We start from the raw sequence: 27983 nt of genomic DNA, 5'->3' as shown, positions 1-27983 counted from the left end.
TTTTGGAAAATTCCGCGGGCTTATCCTAAAAACGACCGTGATTCTGATCGTAAAAATTTCACAAGTTTAATCTTTACGGTAATATAATACTATCACACACGCAGACACACTCTCTCTTTCTCTCTCTCTCTCTCTCTCTCCCCCTCTCTCTCTTTTCGTCACGTATTAAGTAAGATACTGGAACAATGTTCGCGGTCGCAGCCTAAGGGTGGACGTACGCTGAGCGAACGAATAACAAACGTACGGTAAATGCGAGTTTTAGCTGTTGAAGTTTGAGAGATATTCACCTCACAGGAAATGCAGAAGAAACGGAGGGAAAACAATCGTTAGAGGCGAGCATCCGACACGCGTTGGACCGACTCGCGGGAGCGGCACGTCGCAGCAAGTTCCAGGTGAGCTCCACCACTCGTTACTCGTTCGCTCAGAGAACGGCGCGTCCACCCCAAGGATAAACACTATCAATGCTCGATACTGTACAACATCATGCGAGAACGTCGGTCGATGTGTGAGAGTCGTGCGAAATCGATGCTCTCTTTCTTTCTGTCTCTGTCTCGAAGGTCTCTCCCGTCCTGACATCGTAGTCCTCCTTGCGGCAGTGCGCAACAAAAAGGATGGGTCGCCAATGCGCGCGGGAGGGATTCTCTTGCGCCCTTCCTCACGGAGATCGATCTACGCCGTTCGACGGCTCGGAAAGAAGAGAGGAGAGGAAGATCTTATACATGGTGAGGTGCAGCAAAGGTTTCATCCGAGAAAGGGATGAATAGGTGAGGAAACGTACGAGGCGGGAGAGTGGTTTCACGGCGGAGGGACAGGGAAACGGGGGGGGGGGGGCAGGGGAGGGACGAGGGAGAGAGCGGAAATAGTTCTCGGACTGAAGGAAGATAGGAAATCGATTGCGTTTATCTCTTATATTGTTAATTTGGTCTCGGGGTCCAACGACTCGTGAAGAGTTATTGTATGAAATAATCGGGATGGTCTGAGTCCTTCTCAAACCTCTTCGCTTCCTCCTGCATGCTCTCCTTGATCTTCAGGATGGCCGCCGACTCGGTCTGATCCTGCGAATCAACCAACACCAGGCCGGTTACACGTAAACGATCAGGCAAGCCCATCAACCTTGCCCAAGTTTTTCCGCGCGCAGCGTCTTTCACCAGTGAGATTCGCGGGACCCTCGGTCTAATCGCGCGTCGGAATTACGACAAACGACCGGAATTCGGTAAAGGGGGGGGGAGCAAGGGGTCCGGTGTCTTTTTCGTAGCCGGAGCGGTGAAACGTCCAGCTGGATGTTTCCCTCTCGTCGCCGCGCGTATGAGGAACGCGTATATGTGCCAGGAATCCGCCCAGCAATTTCCTCCCAGATAGCGTACGGCACGGGAAACGGTAACACGCGACTCGCGGCAGCCACGACACGGTGGACGAAACCGAGGAGTCCCGCGAAATCCGTAAGATCCGTCTTCACCCCCGTGTGCGAAAACGCTGGCCGGTGAATAAAACGCTTTACTCAAAAGCGCAACGTGATGGCGGTGCGTCGTGAGGGGGAGGGCCGGGCTCGTGAAACGAAAAACTCCGTGGGACAGGACACTTGGGGGCGGGGGGGGGGGCAGGGAGGTGNCGTCTCGTTGTCGGGAACCGAGAGAAAGTTGAGGCTTGAGGTACTTGTTTTTTGCTTAAGGGTGCTCTGACCCACAACACATGGACGTTACGTAAGATAGTGAAGCCCGTGTCGAGCCGAACATAATAACAGCAAGAGTAACGACAATAAAAATATTAATAATGATGATGTGATGATGATAATAATAATAACAATAATAATAATTAAACACAACGAAAAACTTATTGTCGTCGCCTGCCCCCCCCCCCACACGCACGCACACCTCGCCGACTAGAAACGACAGGTAGTATAGTGAAAAAAAAGGTACTCTAGAGAAACTCGACGTGTCGTCCTTCACACACTTATGTTTTTCCCCCTTCTCAGCGGGAAACTCTTCCGCCCTTTCGGAATTTTTGCCCCCGCTTATTGTTTTCGTGTCTCGATCTCGCAATCCATCGATACGCTTTGCGCTGACGCATCCATGTGCTACAGGTCAGTACAGGCTAGTACTATATACAGCTATCTGTTCTGCTCTAGTCCGGTTCTTTTATATTTTTTTTTGACGTATTTCACACGCGAAAGTGAATACGGGAGAACGCTCGAGAAACGTTCAACGAGAGTGCAACATCGATCATGACAATGTGTTCCACAGCCGCAGCGATAGTAGGTGCAACGTTCGATTTAGCGGGGATCAGTGTCGGAGGAACAGAGTAGAGCCGGCAGCAGACCAGCAATTTGTATTAAGAGACACTGATCCCGCTAATCGGACGGATGGAACGAACAAAGCGACCAAGTGAAACACAAGTGATGTGTGTTGTGTGATTAGCACAAGTGCAAAATACACGGAGACGGATAGTTATATATAAATACGATGATAGCCAGCACCCCTCGGATTGAATCGTAAATAAAAAAGAAAAACGCAATAAATCTCAGTGTAACAGGATTACATTTATTGTCTCGATCTCGCCTGGCTTATAGGCATATATTAATTATGTTACCATTCAGCGAATAGATTCGGCTTACAACGAGGAGTATATCAAGTAAATTGGCATTAAGGGTACCAAACCGCGCCCGTCCGTTCCGCGAGTCTCTACCGCTGATGAACGTGGAACAACGTCGCCGGGGTGGGTCGACGTTGCTTCCGTTCGAAGAAGAAAGAAAAATATGACGGCGCAACACCGAGACAAAATTTCGACTTGCCATACGAGTCGCGTTCGAGCTTCGTACCCTCAATGCGCCGCTTTTGCCGAGCTTTTATCCTTCACTCATTGACTCGTCTTGTACGTCCTCGCATCAAAAAGAAAAGATTATGCGATTTCCACAAGCGCGCGTGTACTTTCTTTTCTCCGTTTTAGACGTATGGGCTTAAAACGGCAAGACGGCAAGAATATCCGGGAATATCCGGCAAGCGGTGCGCTCTGCCTAGGCTATCCTGCAATTGTCTCACGTGTCAGGCGGCAAACAATTCCGATTAGTTCAAATGACCAAGCTTGAATTACAAGATAAAAACCCGCCACCAGGTCGTCCGCGCGACTAGTCGCAGTCAAACAATTAACAGATTCGTCACTTTTATCATCGCGAGGCCACTCATCACCTGCGCCACGTACACTCGCGCACATTTTTCTTTTTCTTTTTTTTGTACGACAACATATATGGTGTGAAGCAAAACACCCTGTTTTCGTAAACGACCTGTTAATCCACGATCCCAAACCGAGATGAAAAGCGTTAAGGAACGCCCAAGAACGTTCGCAGCGAGGTAGCTTTTGTAAAAAAAAAGAAAAAAAAGAAAAAACGAGCTTACACAACGGGACAATAAATAAATAAAAAAAGAAAACACTTGCAGCGTCTTGCCGTTTGGTCCCAGAGCATGCACTTGCGCATACGCACATTCACTCCTCTTTTCTCTCTCTCTCTCTCTCTCTCCCTCTCTCTCTCCCTCTCACCCGCATTCTCTCCGTGTATTTCTTCCTCTTTTTCTTTTTACATAAAATTCCATCGATGTCTCGGCACTATAAGTTAATTTAAACATAACTAATAGCAGCACAGTATAGTCCAGTACTGACCTATAATCAATGCGGACGGATGGATTCCGGGAAATCTCTCGCTTCTCACCCTCATCGCATTTTATCTTCCGTTTTTCTCTATCTATTACTCGCTCTCTAAGGTTCAGTACTCGCACGTCTATGTATCTTATATTCATACAAAAATATTAACGTTTGCATATATTTATATTATATACATATATATTATATATACATACATATATCATACATATATATAATATATATTTCTCTTATATACCTCTTTATCTCTCAAGTACTTCGTTTAAGCTACCTGCAGTGAACCACTTCGCCTCGCTAATATACCGCGTAATCTCGAAGCTGTCGAAACTACCTTCGCTGAGAAATCCGCCTCAACCACCGTAGTACAATGTCAAAACGGCTACCGGTGTCAAAGGTGAAAGCTACGATTAATTTACATCAATTATCGTTGCTCGAGTCGCGCCCGAGGCGCGACGGATTAATAGTACGTTAAAAGACTAAAGAGTTTTCGAAAGAGATTCCACCTTCCGTCCCTACGACGGTGACGCTAAAAATTGAGCAAGTGACGAGCTTTACATGCTTTGCACGAGAAACGACGGCGAAACTAAGCACTAGCGGGTCGCGAGACGCGCGTTGATCGATTTCAAGTAGGAACGACTCTCAATTAATTCAACGCATTTGCATTATCGCACAAGATATTCGCGGACTCTCCGCGAGAGAGCGATCAGAAGCCACGACGCGGTAGTTTGATCTAATCGTCCCGAAACTCTGGACATTCCCACCTGGAACGCGAGCTAGCTACCGGAGAGGCTCTACCGTAACGCGCGAGAGCAGCTCCCCTCGTTAAAATCACTGTTAAAATCGTCGCTTTTCTTTTCACGCGTTCGCGCCGACTTTGCTCCGCGAGCGAGAAACGGTAATCCGCGTGTATCTCGCGACTGAGTACGTGCGTATCAATTTCCATCCGCAATGTTAACGACGGCTGCGAGAAGGACAGAACGCCCGCTCCCGCCACATCGGGAACGGGCTGTGAGCAAATAGTTGGAGGGACCCGGTCCGCGAGCCTGTCTAGACCGTTCACCTTACTATCAGAGTCTCGTTGTTGCAAGATCTGTGAGAGTCGAGACTGCTAAAGATTCACGTTGGTGTAAAGAGACCGCGCGGGACACCCCCTCCTCTCGGGGAGGTCCTCACCTGCCGTAAAACCGTTTACAGTTCGTATCGCTAACTTTATAATGCAATGCAAGGACAAGATCAAAATGTCAGTACAACTCAGGATGGTGCGTTCAAAAGAGAGTAAAAAAAAAGAGAACAAGGGCGTAAAAATCGATTAATAAGTATGCGATCAGTAATCACAGTAGCGGATAATTCATATACGTATATCCTATCGTGTGTGTATGCGTGTCCTGCGTGTATGTATGTGCGTACGTGTTGGTACATGTATGCGTGTACTCTCGTGTCTCGTGTAACAATCTTCACGTGATTTTTCAGGCACCTTTACTTACGACCTACGTATAATTGTCAAATAAATATAAATAATAGAAAATAATCTGACAAAATCTTAAGTAAATATTAACTAGCTTCCGTAATTAAGTAATAGGCATAATCCAGGGACTGAAGATCGAAAGAATTTTACTAGCAAGTGCCACGGTACCGTGTGTACACTCGCTCTTATAAAATCTCGCAACGACAAGCACCTTTCATTACGCCATTCTACGTAAAACGCGATAATGCTACATAAACCCGAAACGGCGAATCTATACGTTGTGAAAGGAAAAGGTAAAAGTAGTCAATTCAATATTTATAAATTAGCGATCCTTTAAATAATATAACGGTAATAACATCGTTTTTATCTTGATCATTATATATTATATGATATGTCGTTTAATATATTTCAATTATGCAACTGGAAAATTCCGACAGGCAATTGAAACAAAATTGTTTAAATACCGTTTTCAATCCCTGGTGTAATCATAGTAAAACGTAAAAAAAAAGAAAATTAAGAAAATGAATATACCTAGTCTTGCAACCTTTTGAGTATTTAGAGAAAGCATACATATCGTATTCCTAGACACGGCGAGGCGCGCGTGTAAGAATAATCGTTGTTCGAGTATCTGCGCCGTTTAATGATAGCGGTTCAATTAATGAGCGCTTAAGTGCTAATCCTAATCGAGCAGGAGCAATCGATAACGGCCGCACGTTACGCTGCGTTTGACACGAGTATCGTTACTTTTCTTTTCTCTTTCGCTCTGGCTTGCTCTACGAGCTTGAACCACTGTCGAAACTACATGTGCCGGACTATAGCGAAACTAGAGCCGGAACGCACCATGGAACACGTGAATACGCAGCGAATCCGCGTACGATGCTTTTCCGCATTACATGTATATAACCGGCACACCACGTGCGAAGTCTACGGCATCTACTCGGGGCTGGCTCCAAGACGACTTGATTTTTTAAAAAAACTGTCGAGAATACAGAGAAGGTGCACGTACGTGATTACTGATAACTCTCTTCGCAAGGCTCGCAAGGAACGTCCGCGACGCCGTCACTTCCTGATTACGACAAAACTTTGCGGATCACGCAAGATAACTGAAGATTAACAGAGAAGAATACACGCTTCTTTGTTACTCATAAAAATTTCGGCTTGAAAGATGAAATCACACGTGCGTACAACAAGAGAGCAATCTTCGCGGTAACAAATTTTTTAATTAGAGCGTTCGAGTTGAAACGATAATAAAACTTACGTGTATAAAATTTAATGTATAAACTCTACCGTGATAGACAAGTTCTGAAAGAAAAACAGCGTTTAAATAAATTTACAAGTATAATTTTAGATATCGAGCTCCGAAATGCAACTTTTCATTTACACAGAAAGTTCGTCGGCCATTTTCAGTTATCGGGCACATCGTCAAAGTTTCGACAAAATCGAAGACAAAAGCGTCGTGACTGTTCCTTGTCATATCCTACTGATAATCTCATATAACAACATATAAGATTAGCATGTAAAATCGTGTATACGCGATTGAATCAAAAGTTCGATTACTTGTCGCACGAAAGTAATTTGGTATTTCACTTTATAAAACACGCAGAAAGAAACTGAGACACCTGTATAAATTACTTTTGACAAAATCGGCATAGATAACGGGGATTCTCTTCTGAATAAATTGAATGTACAACTTGACTGAGATTATATTAAACCGGAGTACGATTTACGCAACGATATTAAACTCAATTCGACGGTTATCGAAACTTACGAAATAAGATAGATAATTTAAATCTCGTCATCTTTCTGCCCGCTTCATAATTGCATCGTTAGACGTATTGTTAGTGTGATAGTAGTTAGACGCAATTTCAGCGAATACGGTTATGACAAATATTAGATGCGACCAAATGACGCTGATTAAATTTACCAAAATACCATGTGACGCGTGATTAAACAGAACACCTTCCGAGAAATTTATAGGGATAAATGATACTCTGTAAGAAAGCATTAACAAGCCTGTTGGAGCGAGGCTGAGGATAAATCCCTTGAACGAGACTGAACCCATATTATTTTAGCAAAATACGTGAATATCCGCCGTACTGATAGAAGCGCTTGTGGCTGTTAATTGAGATGATTAGAAGGGCAATAAGTTGTAACGTGGATCTGTATGCCACGAAAATGATAATATAAAGAGAGAGTAGTTTAAAGTAATTTTCTTTTTAATTTTATCGTTAACGTATAAAGACGAATGAGAGAGGTCGACCGGATAAAACGATGACATACAAATCCACAACAACACGTCGAGTGACCATTAGGAAAAGTTGTTAAACAACCTGTGCATACTTACATTCTCTCCAGGAGCTCCGAATCCACCCAGATTATAATCACCCATTCCGCTGCCGCTATCTTCCCGTGGTGTACCAGGACCACCGTTCGCTGGACTGTTCTTCATCCCGTCGAGACCGTCACCGTTTAGAACAGGACCCATTGTATTAGGACCCATGGGTCCCATTGGACCGCCTTCAGGTCCGCCGCTCATTGGAAAATCCTAAAATGTGTTTATAATGTCATCTCGCTTGCACATGGCACACGCTTTGGCCGTTAATCGTTTGTGATTTATAAAAGAATTTGCAATCAAGTTGTAGCTCAAGGGAGAATAATTGAACGTAATGTAGGAAATAGAATAGCTGCATTATGATTTAATCACTTACACCCGGCATATTTCCTCCAGGTACGGGTTTCATCATGGTATACATATTTTCTCCTCCACTGTTGCTACTGTCTTGTGGGCTAGGCATAATAGGTGTACCAGGTCCAGGCGGACCCGTTGATCCAGGCGGCCCTCCGTAGTTGCCCGGCGATGACGACGAATAATTCATTGGCTAAGTCACAAAGAGATGTTAAGTATTCGTGTTGTACTAGAGTAGAATTAAGCATTAGAAACACGTATTATGAGAAATAAAATTGATATGTTGATCCATACCGTAGATGTGTTGGGTTGCCATTGTTGTCTACCACCCGGAGCGGCCATACTCATCGGCGGCATTCCAGGACCCCCTGGCCCACCTGGACCCAAAGTACTATTGGGCGGTGGACCTCTCATGCCTGGGCCGTAACTGCCCGGGCCCATCGGTCCCATTCCTGGACCTCGCGGAGGATTCATTCTCGGGTTCATTGGGTTCATTCCTGGTGGACCTATGGTAGAAAGTAGAGTTTGGTGAATTCTATCATTAAACAGTGGGACTGTTAACGTTTGCTCTAGTTCTATGTTAATGCTAACTGCTAATTACGACTTTGTGGACTAAACGATAAAAATCGTGGACTTGTAAACACTGAGATAAAGTAACTTGTGTATAAGATTGCGCTCCATGATGTAACATTAAGTGCGGGCTCAAAGTGCCGAAAATTGAGAGTCATGCTTTGCCAAAGTCGAGTTCGAGGTAAAGCCGGTGGATGACATGCCGGTCAAGCAACTGTCCCCACACAAATTAACATAGTGAAAAAGCTCATGCTAAAGATAGAAACAGCATGTACTAAATTGCGAACAATTATTACTTGTATTATACACTCAAGTATGAAAAAAAAAGATAAAAATAATGTGCGTCAACTGTATTGTTAAAACTTCTTAAAGGATCTAATTCCGGACAAAAGCGACTTCTTGCTTTATGCGATAGCAATAGTCTTGTAACAATATCCCCACGGATCATAATTAAATATTACTTCGCTAAGGACATAACGTAACAATGATGATTAATGTTCTAAAAATATATCTGTTAAACACAAACATGATCAGCCTATCTTTTCCATCTGCATGTAGCATGATCTCATAATGCGCACAAACTTTTAATTAACATTAAATGTAAGCTCGTTATAATATGCCGACAGATATCTTTTTGTTAATTAAAAAATGTCCATCTTCTGCAAGAAAATTCCGTAAAAATGATACATTTTACACATACAATTAATGTAGACATACGAGGCCTGTCCCAAAAGGATCCGACTTCTGCGTATATCTTTGTCCTTAGGCACCCTATTTTGGAAAACAGATATTCGGTATTTAGGATGGACCTTTATGAGTTATGCATCCTGTTTTCCACAATAGGATGCCCAGGGATAAAGATATACGCAGAGGTCAAGTACTTTTGAGACAGACCTCGTATACATGATTTTTAGCTCCGACGTAATATTTTGCACACATACATTAGCACAAATATTTCTTAAACGTGGAACAAAGTATCATCGAGTTACTGTGCCAAACGAGTTTCTCGTAAACTGCATATAAAGATGTTATTTGTTATACACACAACTAAATATACACGTCTAAAATGTACTCAATTGCGATTGTCATGCTGGATGCTAGTTCGGATGAGCAAATCATTTTGCAAAAGAGCAAAGCCGGTGCAATTATCTATATGAAAATGAAACTAAAAAAAATTAAAGGCAAGGAGGAGAAAAAAAATAAAAGTTAGGCTTGACTAAGTCATGTGAGTGTGATTTGGGTTGCTTCCTACCTTGCCACCCTACAAATTCTCCAGCTTCGCCTGAGGAACACAAGAGCACACATTAGTACGGCAGGTAGGTAAGAACGGGTTCATGGTGGTAAAGCCTAGTTATTTTGCAGTGGTATAGCAGAGATGTAATTATATCTGAATTTAATAGCTGCGCAATTTATTAAAGAATTATTTGAAAGTTGAAAGTTATTCTTCAACTTGGATAAACAAATGATAGCTATGTCTTTAATTAAATCATACAAGTGTATCGAGAGTCAAGCCATTTTTATCAATTACCTAAAGATTCGTAATTATGTTACACTTAAATATTCATTAATTTATAATACTTTCAGAATACAGTATCTTCAACTGTATTTCTCTTTTAACTCTAATCTACGAGTAAAATGTTCTGAGAAATACATATCGTATATAATGACACGAATTACTTATAAAAAAAATAAAAGAGATTATATAAAAGCATATAAAATAAAATATTTGGTAAAGAGAACCATTGAAATACATACTTACATACTAAGTACACAAGACTGAATATCTAGCAAGTAACAATCGAACGCAAACTACACCACTGCTTGTAACTAGACAATTCAAAAACCAATCCACTCCACATCACAGCAATCCAATCCAATTTAAAATATTACTTATTCGTTTATTGCTGTGTGGTTTTTGGTACGCATGCGTCTATGCCATTCTTCTCTCGCAACTTTCGTCAATGCCAGAAAAAAGTAATATAACACTGGCATATAAATGATCTCTTACCTTGCCTGGTAGGATCCATACTATTTGGCATCATTGGCTGTCCCGGTGGCTGCGAAAAAAGTAACGTAAATTTATATATAATAACGTCTAAAACTCGTGTATATTTAAATATATTTCAATATTTAGGAATTAAAATTGTGAGTGCATATAAACATATTATTATCATTTTTATTTATTTAAACAAGATATATCTTCAGATTATTAAAACTCTAGCTAAGCACTAGTCGTTAATCATTAATGTATGAAACAAGTTCTCATTAAACTCACCCCATTAAAGTCATTTCCCATTTGTGGCATACGTACTCCAGGTCGTGGTCCTGCTGGGTATCTGGGGCCCATAAACTGTAACAGAAAGGAAACATTCGTCAAATTGATCATACAACGAAATGTATTAATCTCAGTCATAGTTTGAAGGTAGTTTGACAAATTAAGAGCATCAATAAAGTGTCAATCATGATCACTATACACAGAATTGACTAGATAAAGTATAAATATCAGGCAGCCACAATAAGCAATCCGTGAGATGATAGGCCATAAAATATGCATTTCAAGTTCATCGCAGCACATTAGTTGGTTGTATCATAACACGACGTTCCTAAGCGCACACTGCATGAGACTCGTTTATCGTAATAATATAAATATTCTAAACGATTACAAAACCACTTGGATAAACCCTGTACGATATGTATCTGTATAAAGGCAAAGTCATGAAGGACATCACGAAGAGGAACAATTATAGCGATTGTAACGATAGTAATGAATTTCGGTTATACCATGATATGGTGCGATGACACAGCGGAACAAGTGATTCTTTATGAGTGAGAGTGTATGTGTTGAATGAGGCTTACCTGGGTGGACATCATCTGCGAGTGTGGGGGCGGGGGTGGCTGGGGGTGCTGGGGGGATGGCTGTGATGAGGGGTGTGTGGGCGGAGATGGTCGCATTGTTGAGTTGTTCTGCAACAAGCAACGCAAACGACAGACATGTAGCAACACTGCGATCCAGGCAACAGCTAGACTAGAAGGCTTTGGGGATGATTGTGTTAACACTATGATCGGTCACAGCATCTTAAGTTATCCGTAAGAAAGTTGTAATTAGGAAAACGACATCGTTTCAATGACGTTTCAGTGTCTGTCGTTGTACACCCTCTTTTCGTAATTACAACCTGTATGCGAGATCACTTTTTAACATTAAACTTGTGAAACGAGACATATAAGAGTATGAAAAGATGCCAATTATAAAATGTACAGCGTTATAGAAGGTAAAACGACTTCGTTGGAAAGATATGATGACTCCTAAGCATTACAGGATACCTATGTATGTAGAGAGATCTAGAAACAGAGACTGTATCGCTTATATAGCACATTATTTTTCTCTAATCTAGTAGGGGACGACTACTTTGACAAGCAATAGATGCATGATTTTTCTCCATTTTCTTGTTTCCACATACATTTTGTGTTTGCATAGTAACGTTATTTATATCTTTTTCATGTACAATAAATAGTTAACACAAATATTATTATTGAGACATCAATTGTACAAAATATATTTCTATCGTTATAAAAAAAATATTAATCAAATACCCACAAAAAGATTAAACAATTTATATCTTCTCTATACAATTGCAATCTTCAACAAATGTATAACCGTTAAGTTATAAAGTTACGAAATTATATAAATCATGAATCTTTTTCATTTTCTCGCGAATTAAATTATATATAATTAATCATACAATACACAATTAATATCCATGAAATTATTTTAAATAAGGACGTCATGGACCACTTGTGAAGAAACTAGACTACATTCTAAGCAGGCTTCCGTGTTAGTTGTCCCATACATTCTAGAGAGTATAACTCTGGCTGGTTATGCAATGTCCAGGAGAATGTTCAAATTTTGTATTTTGCAAACGAACGTTTGCATACGAATGAAAAACACGAATAAAATTAATGCTTTCACATACAACTGTGACATGACCAGCACAAAGTGATATACTTCCCATGATATGCTTACTGTACCACAATATTGTGCTCTAAATGTATTCTAACATCTATATAATCCTGTTCTTCATAGAGTTTCTAGATTTGCTTTATGCGCCAAGAAGATGAAACAGTGAAAATGGTACAAGAACGCACATACAAGTATTAGATAGAGAGCAGAGAGAAAGTAAGTACATATATACAGTATAGACAAGCATGACATAAGAACGTCTTTTGAATGTACACTTGTTTCAAAACAAGTTAATCACGGCTACGTGTGTGTATATTCATCGATATTATATGTAGGGATATAATATGCTTATTTAAATAACTCTTATAAAAATGTGTAACATATAGCTCGGTTTTTTTAACTCAACAAAGAAAAAAGCAAGTTGTTCCGTCAGCTCTTCATGTAACTTATACAAAAACTATCATATTTCAAATTGTTTATCTAGATATTATCTATTTGCTCTTGTTTTATTAAATAAATTGAAATTATCTTTCGATGTATTACTGTAAACTGTTACAATCTTTAGCTTGAAATAGCCCATTATGCTTTGAATCAAGTGTAAAATTGAAACAAGGACTATGCATAACAATAATAACAGATACACGACTATGTGTGTGTGAGACACATACACACACATACACATATATCTAATGTGTGAAGATACACGCATTAGATTAATATAGAGAATTATCTTAAATTTTATTCTCGTAACGTTAATCTTCTTTCCAAAATATCTAATAATTTTTGTTGCAAAACCTACTTGAAATTATCTCGAATAAAAAGATGCAATCACTATGCCAAGTGAATGCATGGAAATGGAATAAACCTTGTCATTCGTTAAAAATTATTCAAATATATTTTAACAGACGTGACAAGTGGAATGCAATTTAAATGTAATTTTGTGACGACCGATTTAATAGACCAATTTTTTCACTTTACGTCTTCTGCAAGTAAATATCAAAACAAATGATATTAAGACATTGTTATCAGATAAAGACTCACTGGGAAGAAAGTAGGAGGCATGGGACCACCAGGCATTCCGTCGTTTGGTGGCATTTGACCAATCGGAGATGGGGCCGGTCCAGCATTCTGTAAATATTTTATGGTCTTAGTCTCTAACGCTTGCTTCTTCGCGGAAGAAAACTGTGATTAGAAATGAAAAGTGTACGTTTCATTGATTCTTGATAATCCTTAATAGACGTATTAGACAAATATATTGATGTGAAAAGTTTACATACACATGTCTATATCTAATGATGCATATTAATGCCGGGACGTAAATTTTTCAACTTACATGTGCAATGCCATTGACGTTGTAAGCACTGTTCACGAATCCCTGACAACAGAATACATGCCATAAATAATATGTGCGTCTATTGTACTTAATACTAAAACTGCCGCCTCGACATTGAGCGGCCGGCAATTTTGCGCAAATTAAAAAGAGTATTAGAACCATTAATATAATTACATAATCATGAAACGCTTTGGCCTCACTGCTGTGTTCGCAAGAATCTCTTCTCTCGGGCGCCGCGCAGTACAGATCCCAAAAGACACTGAAAGGAAATTACTGTTACACCGAAACGCTCCCGGCGATGCTTCCCTCAGCGATAACGCGGCGGTACTTACCACCACCAGGAGTGCAAGAACCCGGGCGGCTCTCCCAGCGTAATATTCTTCTCCCATCGAATCTGGACAGGCAGAGCAAACCGCATGATAGTAAAACGGTATTTCCGAGGGTACACCGCTGGCAAAAATCATGTACACCAATGCTTACTAACGCTCAGTGGGCATTACCGAATCTTATTTTCTCTATATAATGCCCCAGCAAGGCCCAATGCCCAAACTACTGCCCCAAAAATGCCCAGTAACGCCGCAAATCTGTACACCACAATGCCATCGGCGGTTTACCCCTCGGGTATTTCGCAGTGACACAGTGACCGTCGTCTACAATACGCGGAGTAAGCTTGGAGTAAGGAGCCGAGAGTGAGCGTAGGAGCTGAAGTAGGAGTGAGAAGTAAAATTGATTCATTTCCTTGCTCCTGCTCCTACTCCTTACTTCGGGCCTACTGCGTTATGCGTCGTCTACGACGCATGGAGCAGGCCTGGAGTAAGGATCGGCCAGTGTTACAAATGTTAAAAAAGAACGCCTGTATTTTATCTCTCTTATATCAAAAGCTGAAGGTTGTGGCTCTCTCTTACTCCACGCATCGTAGACGACGCCGTAAGAGATTCGCGAGGATCGGGAGAATCGTGATATACCTCTGACAGGAACGTTTGTGCTGCTTTTTGTGCTCCTACATGTAACAAGTACTCGTACACGTAAAGCGCCAATCTGGAAACATCGTTAATCATTAGCCACTCGAAATTAAGGGGAGACAATTTCGGGCGATGGAACGAAAACGGAGTTGGGGGGGCAGAGACGAGGTGCGCGAGGAGACGGGGAATCCGTCTCTCTCTTTTTTTTAGAAAGCCCGTACTTAGCTCGGAGCCGACAATGGCGTTTCCTCACGGATCCGTCGCGAAGTTAAACGCGAAGTTAACGCGTACTTTCCCCGCGCGAGGTAGTAAACGCGCGGCGCGGGTGCATCGCCGTGGGAAGAGCGCCGGCCCCGCGGCGGGCGCGACGATACAAACATGGCGCGCGGGAATCGGGAACCCCCGATCCTGCGAATCGGAGCGGAGCGCGTACGCGGGCTCCCCGGTGACTGACAGCGCGCGCGGATCAATCGCCTCTCGCGCGAGAAAGCGGGTTACGCGCGAGTCCCGGGCCGGACGATCTTCCCCCCCCCCCTTCGCGGCGGCCGGGTCGATCTCGTTTCTCCATCCTCGATTTTCCGGCCACGGGGCGCCGGGCCCGCGATCTGAAAAAGGGCCCCGAGGGTACGTCGGGCGGGCTCGGAGGTGAGCGCGACTGTTACGGGCAATCGGTCGCGCCGGCGACTTACGACCGGCTAATTCCAGTTAACGGGGCTTCCCCCGACCCCGTTTCGCAGCTGAAACGTCAAGTTCGCTCGTCCAAGTTTCGCTCTCCGCGCCCGACGCGCGAAACGGCGCGCGCGTTCTCGCGACGCTCGAGGGGAGGGAAGAGTGGAGAAGACTCGCGGGCGCGCGCGAGAAACCCAGTTTAAAAAGTCGAGCGCGACGGCGCTCGAGATATCGCCCGACGACGTGCGAGATCGATTGGCGCGCGTCCGGCGAATCCGACGAATTTCGAGTCGAGGCGAGCGACGGCCTCTTAATTAGTCGTGACTTGACTTTCTAATCGAGCGCGATTTAAATCCCCCGCTAATGCCGTCCGCGCTCGTACCGAGGCGTTTCGCGCCATTGAGGCCGCCCGGCGTACGACGACTGGCGATCGAAGTGACCCGTTCGAAAGCGTCCGGGGGATCCGCGCGAATTTTTGCACCCAGCGCGAGTTTTCTCCTCGCGATGGCGCGTGTCGACGATCGAGCCTCTCGCACATCAAGTCTCGAATCGATCTCGCGGCGGGAGGGCAGGAGGTGCAGGAGGGGCAGGAGCGCGGCGACGGTGGCGGCGGCGGCGGCGGTGGCGGTGACGGCAGGGGGAGGAAGGGGAGCATCGTCGCCGTACGTTCGAACGAGAAAACGTACAAAGAGGAAGGCGAGAGAGGGAAGACAAACGAAATGGCTCATCGGCCGTCGGTAGGTAAACTGGATTAACCCGACGAACCGGGTTCTCCGGTCGCGATATACGCGCGACGCTCGCTCCGAGCAAAAAGAACCGGCGACGACGACGACGACGAAGGGGGTGGTGGGAGCGCAGAGGGGCGGGGGGGGGGGCGACGGCGGGAGAGGGAGAGGAGAGCCCGAGCGGGGGCTAGGCGCGCGGGGCGCGGGAGGTGGAGTCAGGAGGATGCCCGAGAAAAATGGAGTTATACCGGAGCGATCAATGGCCGGTTGGAATTTTCACGACGGAACGCCAATCATCTTTATTTTTCTCTCCCCTCCTCCCGCGCTCGCGCTCTCTCCCCCCCTCTCTCTCTCTCTCTCGCTATTCTATTCTATTCTATCTGCCTCACTCGATACGTACTTTTCTCTCGCCTGAGAGTCCGAGGGCACTGACGACCCTTTTCCCTTCGCGTACATGGTCGCCGTGGTGGCCGGTCAATGCTTCTAGCGTAAACACAAGTGCGCCGCCGTTCCTTCGTGCGCCGCTGAACGGCCGAGTGGTGAAAAGAACGGGAGATCGGGGACTCTCTCTCGCGCGCGCGCTACGCGCGTCCCCGTCCCCGCGTATACGGCGTCTGTCTCGCTCGCTCGAGCGAGCGAGCGGCGAGCGGCGATCGCACAGCGGTGCTTACGTCGACGACGCGCGACGTCGTGTCAAACGAAACGCGACCCGAGGAGAAGGTGCACACACTTCGGCGCGCGCGACTCTTTCTGTCTACGTCCGTCTCCCTCCCTCTTTCTCTCTCTTTCACCGTTTCTCTCACTCACTCACTCACTCCACTAGTCTCGTCTCCGTTGCACTCGCTGCACGCAGAAAGAGGTGTTTCCGTTTCTATCTCTCTCTCTCTCTTTCTCTCCTGCTCGAAATCCCTCCGTCTCGCTCGCTCACTCGCTCGCGCACTGACGAGAAGAACGTCTTCTCCGTCCCGCTTTACGTCGCGTCGCGTCACGTCACCAACACGTCGCGTCACAACTGGAGCGAGGTGCCTGCTGCTGCGCGGTACTGGAGCGACACGGTGCGACGCATCACGACGACGTCGTCGTCGTCGCCGCCGCCGTCGTCGTAATCGTCAGAGCGGCTCAGGTGCGTCGCTGGGGGCGCCTTGTCGTCGCCGTCGCCGTCGTCGTCGTCGTCGCCGCCGCTGTTGTCGCCGAAGTCCTCATCGCACTTGCCTCTCACAACCTCGCAGTCCTTCCGGTATCGTGCCACGGTCTCGCGTTGCCGCACGCGCGCGTCCTATTGTCTTCGATCGCGATCGCGACGTCGCCGTCGCCCGCTCACTTCACACCGTACGCCCGCTCGCTACGGTCGCTGTCGTCGCCTCGGCTCGCGCCGCTCGCCCACCGCGCATCGCAACCGCGGGGATCGTATCGAGGACGGGCTCTCTGGCTCGTCTCCGTCGTTGCCGCCGCCGGACGCGGCTCTCGGCCTCGGCGAGTCTCGCTTTGTCGCGCGCGCGCTCAGACCCGCAAGCGTCTCGCAACACGGGAACGGTGTATCACTGCGGCCGCACCACGTACATAATAACGCATACGTGCTCCGTGCGCGCGCACTCACGCACATAAACACGCGCGCGCATACGCGCGCGCGAGAGCACGTAAACTTGACGCACGCACACGTACGCGCGCGCACAACGCGTACGCGTAACGCGCTGCTCGGCGGTGGGACGGCGGCGGGTGAGACGGAGCGTTCGCGCGGCGTGGATCGGGGCGGGAAGAGCGGGAGCGGACTGAACTTACTGTCGTGTAAACACGAGCAAGTTCGGAAGTGTGACTCGTAGATCTCGCACGCGCTGCACGACTACACGCAGATGAGTCTCCGCCGTGTGCACCCGATCCCCCGTCTCCTCCAGCCCCCCCATCCGCTCGTCGTTGCGCTCTGTCTCGCTCGCTCGCGCCTCCCTACGCGCCGTTTCTCTCTCGCTCCAACGCAAGCCGTCCTCGTCCCTCGCACCGGCCGGGAACGGTGCGCGCGCATCGCCGTTTGTTATGCCAGTGCCGTACGAAGGTAGTTGAAGAAACGACGACGGGGGCGACGCGCCCCGCCCCCCTCCACAGCTTCTTTCGGATACGCGACAATTTTCTTTGTATCGTATCGAGTGCCGACACATAGGACCGTAACGTGAAAGTTTCATTTGCATTGTTTGTACGTAAGGGCCTGAGCAGAATGGCCGTCTTGTACGCTTAAGACAATGTTTTGTGTTTTAAACTCTTTGCCTTAAAGTAACGCACAGCAACTGTCTTGTGACTTAAGAAATACAAGCCAGCCGTTCTGCTCAGGCCCTGAGGATCGCCTTGACGTCTCTTTCCCTCGTACGAGGAAACTTCGACAAGATTCAGCTTAAGATTTATTTCTTTGTATAGAGAGAAAGTTTTCTCGAACAAATGGCATTCTATACCTTTGTCCACGTACTTTTGCTTAAAACGAACCGAGAATCGTCGATACGTAAACTGCGTGAGACAACGGTGGTCAGGCGGGTTTTCGCTAGATTTCGGATTTCAGGCAACATTTCGCTGCGACAAAAATTAAGGTCCGATTGCACCAACGTTACGCAATGTTAACTTTAGCCTAATTTACTTTCTGATGGAAACAGAGAGAGAGAGACGAAAGGGGAATGAATTAGGCTAAAGTTAAGCGACGTTGGTGCAGCCGGGCCTAACGTCCACTTCCACCAATGTAACTGAACTTTTTATCTCGGTTTAACTTACTTTCCATCTTTTTCCAACGCTTGGAACTGGAAAAAGATCAAACGAAAGTTAAACCGAGCTTAAAGTTAATCTGCATTGATAGAAATGGACATAAGTCGTCTAGAAAGTGTCATAAATAAATTAGTGCGAAAATATCGTTAGCCAGTCCAGAGCTCGCGGAAGCTAATGGCGAATTCGGTTGCACCAGTGCGCACTGAGTGCACGCTAAGGCTTCTTTATAGTCAGTTCTTACATTTAACTTTGTCGTAAATACATGTTCAAAGAGTATTTAGTCAAAAGTGACCGGTGTAAACGTTGTACAGGCGATTTTTCTGGATAAGAGATATTGCAAGAGGTATTTAACATGATCTTTAAGTATAAGAATTGACCGTAAACAAGGCTTAGTGTGCACTCAGTGCGCACTAGTGCAACCAACCGGATATTCGCTATAATTGCAATATTTTCGCGAGTCTTCCGACACTCGGTTTTCCACTTTCTGGTTAACCAGAAGTTAGTCGACTCTACACCCTTTTCTACGTTATTACCCAAGGAGAGACAGCGAATCGACTGGCCTCTGATGGATAACAATTAACCAGAAAATGGCAGGCCGGGCCTAAATCGAGCGGCTAATTACAATATTTTATCTCCTGTCCTGGACGTTGCGCTATTAGTCTCGTGTTATTAACGGATCGGCGTGCGGCGTAAAGCGCGTTATCTCGCCGAGCGGAGAGCCGCGCCGAGAGCCGGGGCGGAAGCGTTTTCCGCGCGGCCGGGATTATTCCTCGCGGGAGAATCTCCGGACATGTTCGCCGCGCGGCCTGCCGTATGGAATATCGTTGTTGTTAAAAGAAGAAAAAAAACGCACCGCGCGATATTGGGATAGGTCGATACTTCGAATTTGCGATAAAGGCGCAGGCGTAAAACAAGCGAGAAATTCTATCTGCGCGACGACACGCCGGTACGGGCACATTGTCGAATAAAGGACGAAGCTGTCCCAAAAAGGACTCGCGGCGACGGGGGATCGGCGAGGGGGAGGCGGGGTGGAGGGGTGAGGAAAAGGGCAAAGCTCTCCCCGCTCGCGCGCCCGCTCGCGCTACGGCACTGGCCGCAACACGGCGTCCGATTGGACCGCGGCCGATGCACACGCGCGTACACCTACACGCGCGCGCTCACGCCACGCACACACGCGGCTACGATACCTGTACGTACACGTCAGGTACTATCGGCGTGCGTACGTCGACAGTCCCTGGAAGCAGGCGCGGTGGACGTCGACGCGACGAGGGGGGAGGGCGCACGGCCGGCGGGGAGGCGAGGTGCGACGCCCGATCGCGCCCGAACGTCGGCGGACGCGTCCGACGCGAAATAGTCGACAATTGACGCGATAGAGAGTTTGGCGAGAAGGTAGCGGCCTCGGGTGGAGGGGGGGGGGGGCAGAGAAGGGGCGGGAGGAGGCACGCTGTTCTCTCGGGTGAACCGCTTCCCCTTTTTCAATTTTATCGTGCGATCGACGTCGCGACTTGGACGTCGCTACGCAAAATTAGACGAAATGTTCTATAATTCTGTTATGCGCCTCCTCGCCCTCGCTGTCTCCGTCTCTCTCTCTCTGCCCTCGCCCGTTCGGGCAAATGGCACCGAGAGGCTCGCGCGAGGCCCGGCGTTAACCGACGCGAGAATTAATCGCCGGACGCCGTCCCGAAACTCGGACACCAAAGAGCGCAAGAATATCGACTGCGATGATTACGGGAAGCCCCCGTTGCGACTTTACACGTGACGCACGGTTGATTCGAGTAGAAAAGAGAGGAGAAAAATAATTAAATTTCTCCGTGTTTAGACTCGTGCACCAATGGACGGCCCGGGCACGGTTACATGGGAGGAATTCCTCGAGAATGCAGAGAGATTTCTTGTTGTTTCAGACAAGATATCCGACGGATGGGAGCTCCGCGGGGACAAGGTACATCGTGTACTGTCGTGTACCGCCGAGCCGCTCGCTCGCGCGGATTACACGCCGACCCGAACGGACGCGGTAAAATATGTAGATTGAATCGTTTCATTAACATTGTTTATGATACTCACAATTATGCAATGTATTCGTGCGCCGCTCGTCGTAAACCTACGAAATGTCAAATCTCGGGTGAAAAATTAAAGCCCGGTTTCGCCAAACGTCGCGTAACTTTAATCTCCATTTAATTAACGTGCCTCTCCAAGGCCCGGTTTCGCCGAACGTCGCTTAACTTTAATCTTAGTTTAATTCACGTTCGCCTCTTTCTGGAGTAACAGCTGGAAAGGGACAAAGGACGAATTAAGCTGAGCTCCAAGTTAAGCGACGTTGGTGAAACCGGGCCTAAAGTCGGAAGGAGACAAGGAGCGAATTAAGCTAAGCTTAAAGTTAAACAACGTTGGTGAAACCGGGTCTTAGGCTCGCTTAACTTTGAGCTTAGCTTCATTCGTTCTTTTCCTAGTAGCGCAATATATTGGCGCGCCATTGGGAAATATGGCAATCTAATATTCCCAACATTGGCCCAATATTGTAAGACGGACGCCTCCTCTTGTTTAGCCAATATGCCTACTTAAGCCCGTATCAGACTACGGTTTGACTGAGATTAAACTGAAATTTCACTTGAGTCAGAGTAAAGTTTACTAATCTCGAGTTTAGTGACGGGAAATACTGGCCAATGCATTGCCAATACAACCAATATTGAACCAGTGTCCAGCCAATGCGCTGTGCTACTAGGATTCCCTTACGGAAAAAACACACAAGTGTTAACACACTTGAGTGTTTTTTCCGTAAGGGCTGTCTCGGCTTGTTTTCTGTTCCTAGTGCAATAAATTGGAGTAAGACAAGCATATTTTTTTCTCATTCTAGCTTACCAGTTCACCAGTGGAGGAACAGAAAACAAACCCCCACTGTTACTCTGGAAAGAGACAAACGTGAATTAAACTAACCCAGATAGCCAAGCATAATCTAGCATATTGAGCCAGCTACTGCACTGCATATGTTGTTACGTATTTGCTGTACATTTGCTGACATCGAAATAAATACGTTCCGAATGCAGCAACATGACTATACATGCAGTTGACGAAATTTCGAGAGCAAGCGGTCCGCAATATCTAATACGTTATGATGTCTGCAACGTATCAGCAATGAATGATTCATCGTCGACGCGTTGCAAACAACTTGCTATTGGAATTAGAATTCATACGAGTTCAACTTAACAGACATAATGCTGACCCCTTGTCCCGAGTTCGTCACAATTAGTTGTTGATAGCACAAGACACTCCTATGAACATTTGAAGAATATTCTTCAAATATATGATATTTCTAATTGTAATAATCTATTTATAGAATATTCGATTGGAATATTCTGAAATTAAGGATATTCGCACTCCAGAAGAATATTTATAGAACTGTGTGCTCCGTCTGGGTAGCATTTGGCTATCTGGGTGAGATTAAAGTTAAGCAGCGTTTGGTGAAACCGGGCCCAAGTCGTTTGAAATTTTGCTGTCGAAGTTTACAAATTAACGCTGGCGTGCTCCAAATGTGGCGTCGAGTGATGTACGAGCTACGCGGAGGGGGTGGTGGCAAAGTTACGGGCCACTTAAACGCGAGGCAACGATCGGAAAATACGTGTATTATCGCATACCGCGCGATATCCGCTGTCAACCTCAGCCTCTCTCACGTAACAAACTGTACACAGGACGTTCCCGGGCAAGCTTATCTGGTTAGGAGGGCCAAGTGCTTCGTGCCGAGCGACTCGACTGCGGGAGAGGACGAGGCGTGCGGCGACGACGCCGACGAGTTCCACGTGAAGCTTCGGGAGGACCCGCACGAGGCTCCCTCCGCGAGCGAGAGGCCCCTCGTCGTCGAGCACCACGTTCTGTGGTCCCTCAGCTACGGCGTCCCAGTTCTCTTCTTCAACGGCTGGAAATCAGGTAAAGACGCAGGCGGGGCGGCTACTCACCAGCTGCAAAGGGAGCTGTCGGGACGCAAGAGGAAAAAAGGAGCCGGTTAAGGCTGATGTTACATTTGTCGTACGACAAATTTTCTGACCGCGTTGACTGGCCACAGGCTGGACAATTTCTAGATACTCGACAACTCTTCTGTCCCGCAGCCAGTCAACACACTTGAAAAATTTATCGTACGACATTGGTACAAATTGGTAACAGTACGCTAAAGAGGGAACGGGGTACCGGCGAGTGCGCCTGTGTCTCCGAGAAGGGCGCGGCACGGGGCGGCCGTCCCGAAATTTCGAAAGTTGCGGGGCAAAATGGACGGCGCGGGGCTGGAAATTTCGCGGTTGCCGGCACCGTGCACTCGCGCTATCCCCTGCCTCGCGTGCATCGTTTTATTGATTATAAACGCAAACGTGTCCGACTATTTCAATATTCGCGCAGATACGCGGATACGGTATTAATTAATCCCGATAGCGCGTTTCGGCGGAGCGGAAATGCGTCATGTCGTTTAGATTAATTAACGCTGATTATCTTTCGCGTATTCATCACGGGCGGAGAGGAGGCCCGCGCGGCAATTGTCGTGAGAGGATCCGCGCGTTTTACTTCTCGTTTTGTCTTCCCTCCCCCACTTTTTTTTTCTTTCCTCTAGATTTCCCCGGTATCAACCCGGTGAGCGTGAACGAGGCTCAAACGGTCCACGGCGCCAAATTAAATTACACGGAATTATCGCAAGCGATTCACCCCGTCGTCGGTACGCCATTCCTGCAATTACATCCGTGTCTGTCGCAGGAGTTGCTGCGCGTCATGTCGAGGAGGTGAGAAGCGACGTTTAAGCAGCGGTTGATAGACTTAGAGCTGCCTTAGGGCGAGTCGATCAAGTGACCTTTTCACCCTGTGTAATTCTTGTATTTGTCGAAATGTTGCAGCAAGAACAGGCTGGTCAGCTGGCTGAGCTGCGTGGCACCGGCGGCCCTAAATCTCAAAGTACACCCGGAATACTTGGAACTCACCTACTGATGCCCTCTCCACACCCAAGGATGTTCCTGCTCGTGGCTCATCCGGCTGGAAAAGTTTAGACGGATACTTTAGTACGACCGTCACACCGAGGCATGATTTTGTATCATTTCACTATGATTTTCAACAGTTCTTACTCTCTAAAAGTCAATCAGTGGATCGTCACTGTTTCCGGTGATAATCCACTGATTGACTTTTACAGAGTATACAGAAATGGCACTTAAGTCTCGACACGGCGCATTTTTCCCGTCATCTACTCACTTGGATGAGTTACAAACAGACTTATCCTTACCGTAGAAAGGACAGGAAGCCGAGCGTCCCGTGGGACACTTCGATCCTGTAAACGTTTACGGGCGAGCATTGTTCCTTCTCTTCACGGTCCAACTTGTTCAAAAGAAGAGAAAGCTAGTCATATTTTATCTTCGAGACCCTAGAATCATTTGAATGGCCAGCGATTGGTCGCTCAAAGCATAGCTACCTGAGCATACACTTTCCGAGATATCGCCCCGCGTGCGAGGATCGAGGAGCCCGGGGAGATCTCGTCCCCGCTCGGACGTGCGCGAGTAATTCCAGTCACGAATATTCGATGGCGACGGCGATTCGAGTGGAATCCGCCCGCGGACGTCGACAGCGGCGCGGATCTAGCATTGACCCACGGCGGGCCGAGTAAATTGCTCGCAATTGGGCGACGTTTCGCGTCCGCGCGGGGCGGAGGGCAAAAGAGGCTGGAGCGTGGAAAAGAGAGCACGCAATTAATACGACCGCGCGCGCGCGCGCGCGCACGCCGCAATTAATCCGCACAAGGACGCATTTGCGTGCGGCCCCGGGAATATTCGTTCTCTCAAGCGCGCAGTTTTCGTATATATCCACGTGCGCGCGCGCACAAGTATGTACAGTCGGCCGCGTTAACGGTGTCCGATATACGCTCCTCGCCGATTTTCCTCGTCGCCCTTCGCGAACGGAGAGCCGGTGGTCAAGTCGCGCGATTGATCGCGTAGAGGAGATAGATCGATTGGCCGCGCGGGAAAAGCAATCCTAGTAGCGCAGTATATTGAGAAATAATGTAAATCTAGTGTTGCCAGTATTGGTCCAATATTGAAAGATGGACGCCCTCTCTTATTTAGCCAATGAGTTTATTTAGCAATATCGGTCTAATATTGTATCAATATTAGACCAATATTCTTATCAATTGTTAAATATTGGCACTTCCAATATAAATCCTAATTTTATATAATTATTATAGTGCAATTACATTTATTCCATGGACAATATTGGCCTTACGTTGGACAATGTCAGCCAATGCATTTCTAATAGAACCAACATTGGGCCAATGTTTAGCCATGGTGTACTGTGCTACTAGGAAACGTGGGAGGAGAGAAACGAGAATGTTAACGCGATCGATTGTACAGCATGGCTCGTTAATTTGGTTCGGGTAATAATTAGGGATGGAAAATTACATACAAAAATCACTTGATTATTTAAACATCGATGCTTTTCGACAGTACAACCCAAAGCGAATTAATGCGCCGCGCTGTACGCGACGCTCCCGTCCGCGGCGCGACTCGCGCTCGCGATACCTCGCATCCGCGCATTCGCGTCGCACGCGCGCGGCAGCGGTTCTCAGCCGAGCCGCGGCGGACGCGCTCGCCGATTAATAATCCCGTTAGCCCCGTCCGCCCCGTCGCCGGGGCTCGGCCCGGCGTGCGTTACGAGCGTTCGCTTCACGAAACACGTGCCGTTCTAAATTACAATGGCAAATGTATCATGTTATTCATGTGCGGCCTCCGTCCGGATGGTTCTCGCGTGAAAAGAGAAAAAAAAATGTCGAGGCTGTTCTTTATTCTCGGCGGCGCGAGGGCGAGAGAGGGGCGAGCTGGAGGCGCGTTTCGGCTCAATGGGGCAGCGCGATCCGTTCGATGTACTCGTCGACAGGATAATCCGCGTACGTAGCTTTTGTACGCGGATCGGGGGACGCTTCAACGTGCCATTCGTCGGATGACGTTTGTTAATTTCGACTACGTACTTCCATTATTACGACTCGCTAAGCTAATTTGTACTGTTTACAATTCCTGTTTATATTTAATTTATATAATAATATAAATGAATATATTAGATATTGCTTAACTCTTAATCCGTGCCCCGCGGCTTTCGACGGCTTCCGATTTTTACATTTGTAACCTTGTATTTGTGCGGTGTGTTTTGTAGTGTCTGAATTATTCCATTTTGCTTAGTAAACGTACATTTAAATGAACGTACGTTTCATGTATTCTCTCATTAATTCTGTAATTGCAACCCGTGAAATATTTCTTTTTTTTCTGAAATTACAAACTAACACGTATGCAGATCAATTATTTTTCGCAAGTCGGCGAAACGTTGCTTCATCGAGTGTACGTTGTTTGCATTGTAAAAATTTCCGATTCTTGATAATGCAGCGCGCTGAAATTTATTGCGAAACCAACATCCGCGACTCTTTCTCTCGAGCCTAATATCGCAGAATAATTTCTTCCTTCAATGCATAAGAAATTCTCACCCCGATTTTCACCAGCATCGTTTAACTTTGATCTTGGTCTAAATCATCTTTTGTTTCTTTCTAAGGGAACTGCTAGAAAGAGATAAAGGACGAATTGAACTCATTGTAAGTTTAAAGTTACACGACGTTGGTGAAAACGGGCATCGGTCCACGCCGCGGTTGCTTTCAACAGTAACCTTTGACAAATGTTCTCCCGCCTTTCAGAAAACTTTCGAAGGATATTTTTCGACGCTATTCTATTCGAAATCGTCAAGGCAATTTTGGTCACCTCAGCTATTACAAAATTCATTGGTCACGCATACAAGGTTAAATTCTCTCTCTTTCTGCCTGTCTCTCTCTCATTGTAATATCGTTTCAAAGTACAAATATAGCTTGGGACAGCGGAGCGAGAGCGATCCATCGGGGCAAGGAAGCGGCCGCTGGCTCCACCTACGAAGGCGCGACGAGTCGGAGAGAGAGAAGGCCCGTTTCCTCGTCGCCCGCGCGCTTTTCGAACTCGCGCGGGCTTCGCGGCTCGAATTACCCCCGCGCTCGCACTCACCGGCGCGGCGCGGCGACTCGCGATTCCGCGGCTACACGCGTCTCCGCGCGCAACAGGACCGAGTCGCCGCGTCACGTTGCGTCGCGTCGCGTCGCGCGTGCAGCCAAGTAGTCTCGCGACCGCCGGATACGGCAATTCTCCTCGTGCTATAGATACCCGTGCGAGTCACGCCCGAGCCTCGTTTCGTTTCCCGCGTCTCCACGAGACGTAGGTGCGTTGAAAAAGCGACGAGAGAGGCGAAACCCTCCGGTCGCTTTTCCTCCTTTTCTTGCCCTCCGTCGCGCGCGCGACGCCGAGTCCGGAAAATCGATAAAAAAGAAAGGGCGGAGGGGCTGACGTTCCCTCTTCGATCGCATCGCGCGCCAAAACGCGGATGCTGCGGCCTCGCCGAATTTCCACCGGCGACGGTGCGCGGCCGGCGGCTTCTCGCGGTCGTGCGTTCTCCATTTTTTCCCCGTCGAGCGTACGTGTCACACGCCGGATTCCGTTTCCTCGCCGCGGGTGGACCGACGACGCGGCCGGCTGAGATTCAAACGCTCGAGAGAGAGAGCGAGAGCGGCGGCGATGGCGGGCGGCAGCGGCGCCGGGCGCGCGCGACTGTAACGCACCGCGCTTATCCGAATTTCAGGAGAGGAGGCGTTTTATCGATCCCACATGCGTCGCGTGGGTAGTACCTCCTGACATCCGATTCGTTGCGCACGTCAGACGGAAATAGAGGCGCCCGGATAGAATCCGGGGTGACAATGAATTTCGCCATGGCGACCGCCGCCAAGTCGCGGAGGTGGTGGAGCAGAGGATAGGGCGCGAGCGCGGGATACGCGTCCTCCTCCCCTCCCCCCTTCTACCCCGCGACCCTCCGTGAGGGAAACTCGAGGGCCTCGGGCGAGAAAACCGCCGTCCGCGAGAGATGAGTGCCGTTCGCACCCTCTCGCCGGTCCCGAGCCGGTTCGCGGGGGATTCCAGCGGGTCCCGCGCCGGTTCTCACCGGATGGCACCGGAGACGGTAATGATGGCGTTATCCCTCCCCCGAAAATCGGCCGGAAAGAGAAAGGACCGCGACCTCCGACGGGTCGGCCTCCTCTTCTCCAGCGATCATTGAGGATACTCGGACGCGCGCGCGCGCACGCACACGCGCACGCACGCGCGCGTGAATTCAGCACGATTTTTCGCTTCGCCCGTCGCGCGCTCTGCCCGTCGATTT

The 27983-nt window shown here is 47.3% G+C and overlaps 2 protein-coding genes across 5 annotated transcripts; one reads left to right on the top strand and one right to left on the bottom strand.

The window, feature by feature from the left end:
• Positions 1 to 818: 818 nt before the first annotated feature.
• On the bottom strand, positions 819 to 17589 carry LOC105563145 (single-stranded DNA-binding protein 3). Of its 4 annotated transcripts, none has more exons than XM_012014483.1 (14): positions 16420 to 17589; positions 14629 to 14701; positions 13996 to 14057; positions 13838 to 13922; positions 13664 to 13705; positions 13372 to 13458; positions 11229 to 11336; positions 10648 to 10722; positions 10381 to 10429; positions 9625 to 9654; positions 8097 to 8308; positions 7825 to 7995; positions 7461 to 7661; positions 819 to 1055 (listed from the first exon to the last, which is right to left on the bottom strand). In XM_012014483.1, exons 1-14 carry the CDS (start codon positions 16473 to 16475, stop codon positions 951 to 953), a joined length of 1356 nt encoding a protein of 451 aa, XP_011869873.1. In that variant the 5' UTR covers positions 16476 to 17589; the 3' UTR covers positions 819 to 950. The 4 variants fall into 4 exon arrangements, with proteins under 4 accessions (XP_011869873.1, XP_011869874.1, XP_011869876.1 ...); XM_012014485.1 differs by lacking the exon at positions 819 to 1055 and adding an exon at positions 2516 to 6092; XM_012014484.1 differs by lacking the exon at positions 9625 to 9654.
• A 2639-nt stretch (positions 17590 to 20228) lies between these two features.
• On the top strand, positions 20229 to 24009 carry LOC105563143 (ubiquitin-like-conjugating enzyme ATG10). The gene is made up of 4 exons (XM_012014481.1): positions 20229 to 20697; positions 22442 to 22676; positions 23347 to 23512; positions 23624 to 24009. Exons 1-4 carry the CDS (start codon positions 20590 to 20592, stop codon positions 23712 to 23714), a joined length of 600 nt encoding a protein of 199 aa, XP_011869871.1. The 5' UTR covers positions 20229 to 20589; the 3' UTR covers positions 23715 to 24009.
• Positions 24010 to 27983: the final 3974 nt, after the last annotated feature.

This window comes from Vollenhovia emeryi, unplaced genomic scaffold (genome assembly GCF_000949405.1).
Source record: "Vollenhovia emeryi isolate VEMERY1.0 unplaced genomic scaffold, V.emery_V1.0 DF939180.1, whole genome shotgun sequence".
Taxonomy (NCBI): Eukaryota; Metazoa; Arthropoda; class Insecta; order Hymenoptera; family Formicidae; genus Vollenhovia; species Vollenhovia emeryi.
This window is presented reverse-complemented; position numbering and strand designations above follow the sequence as displayed.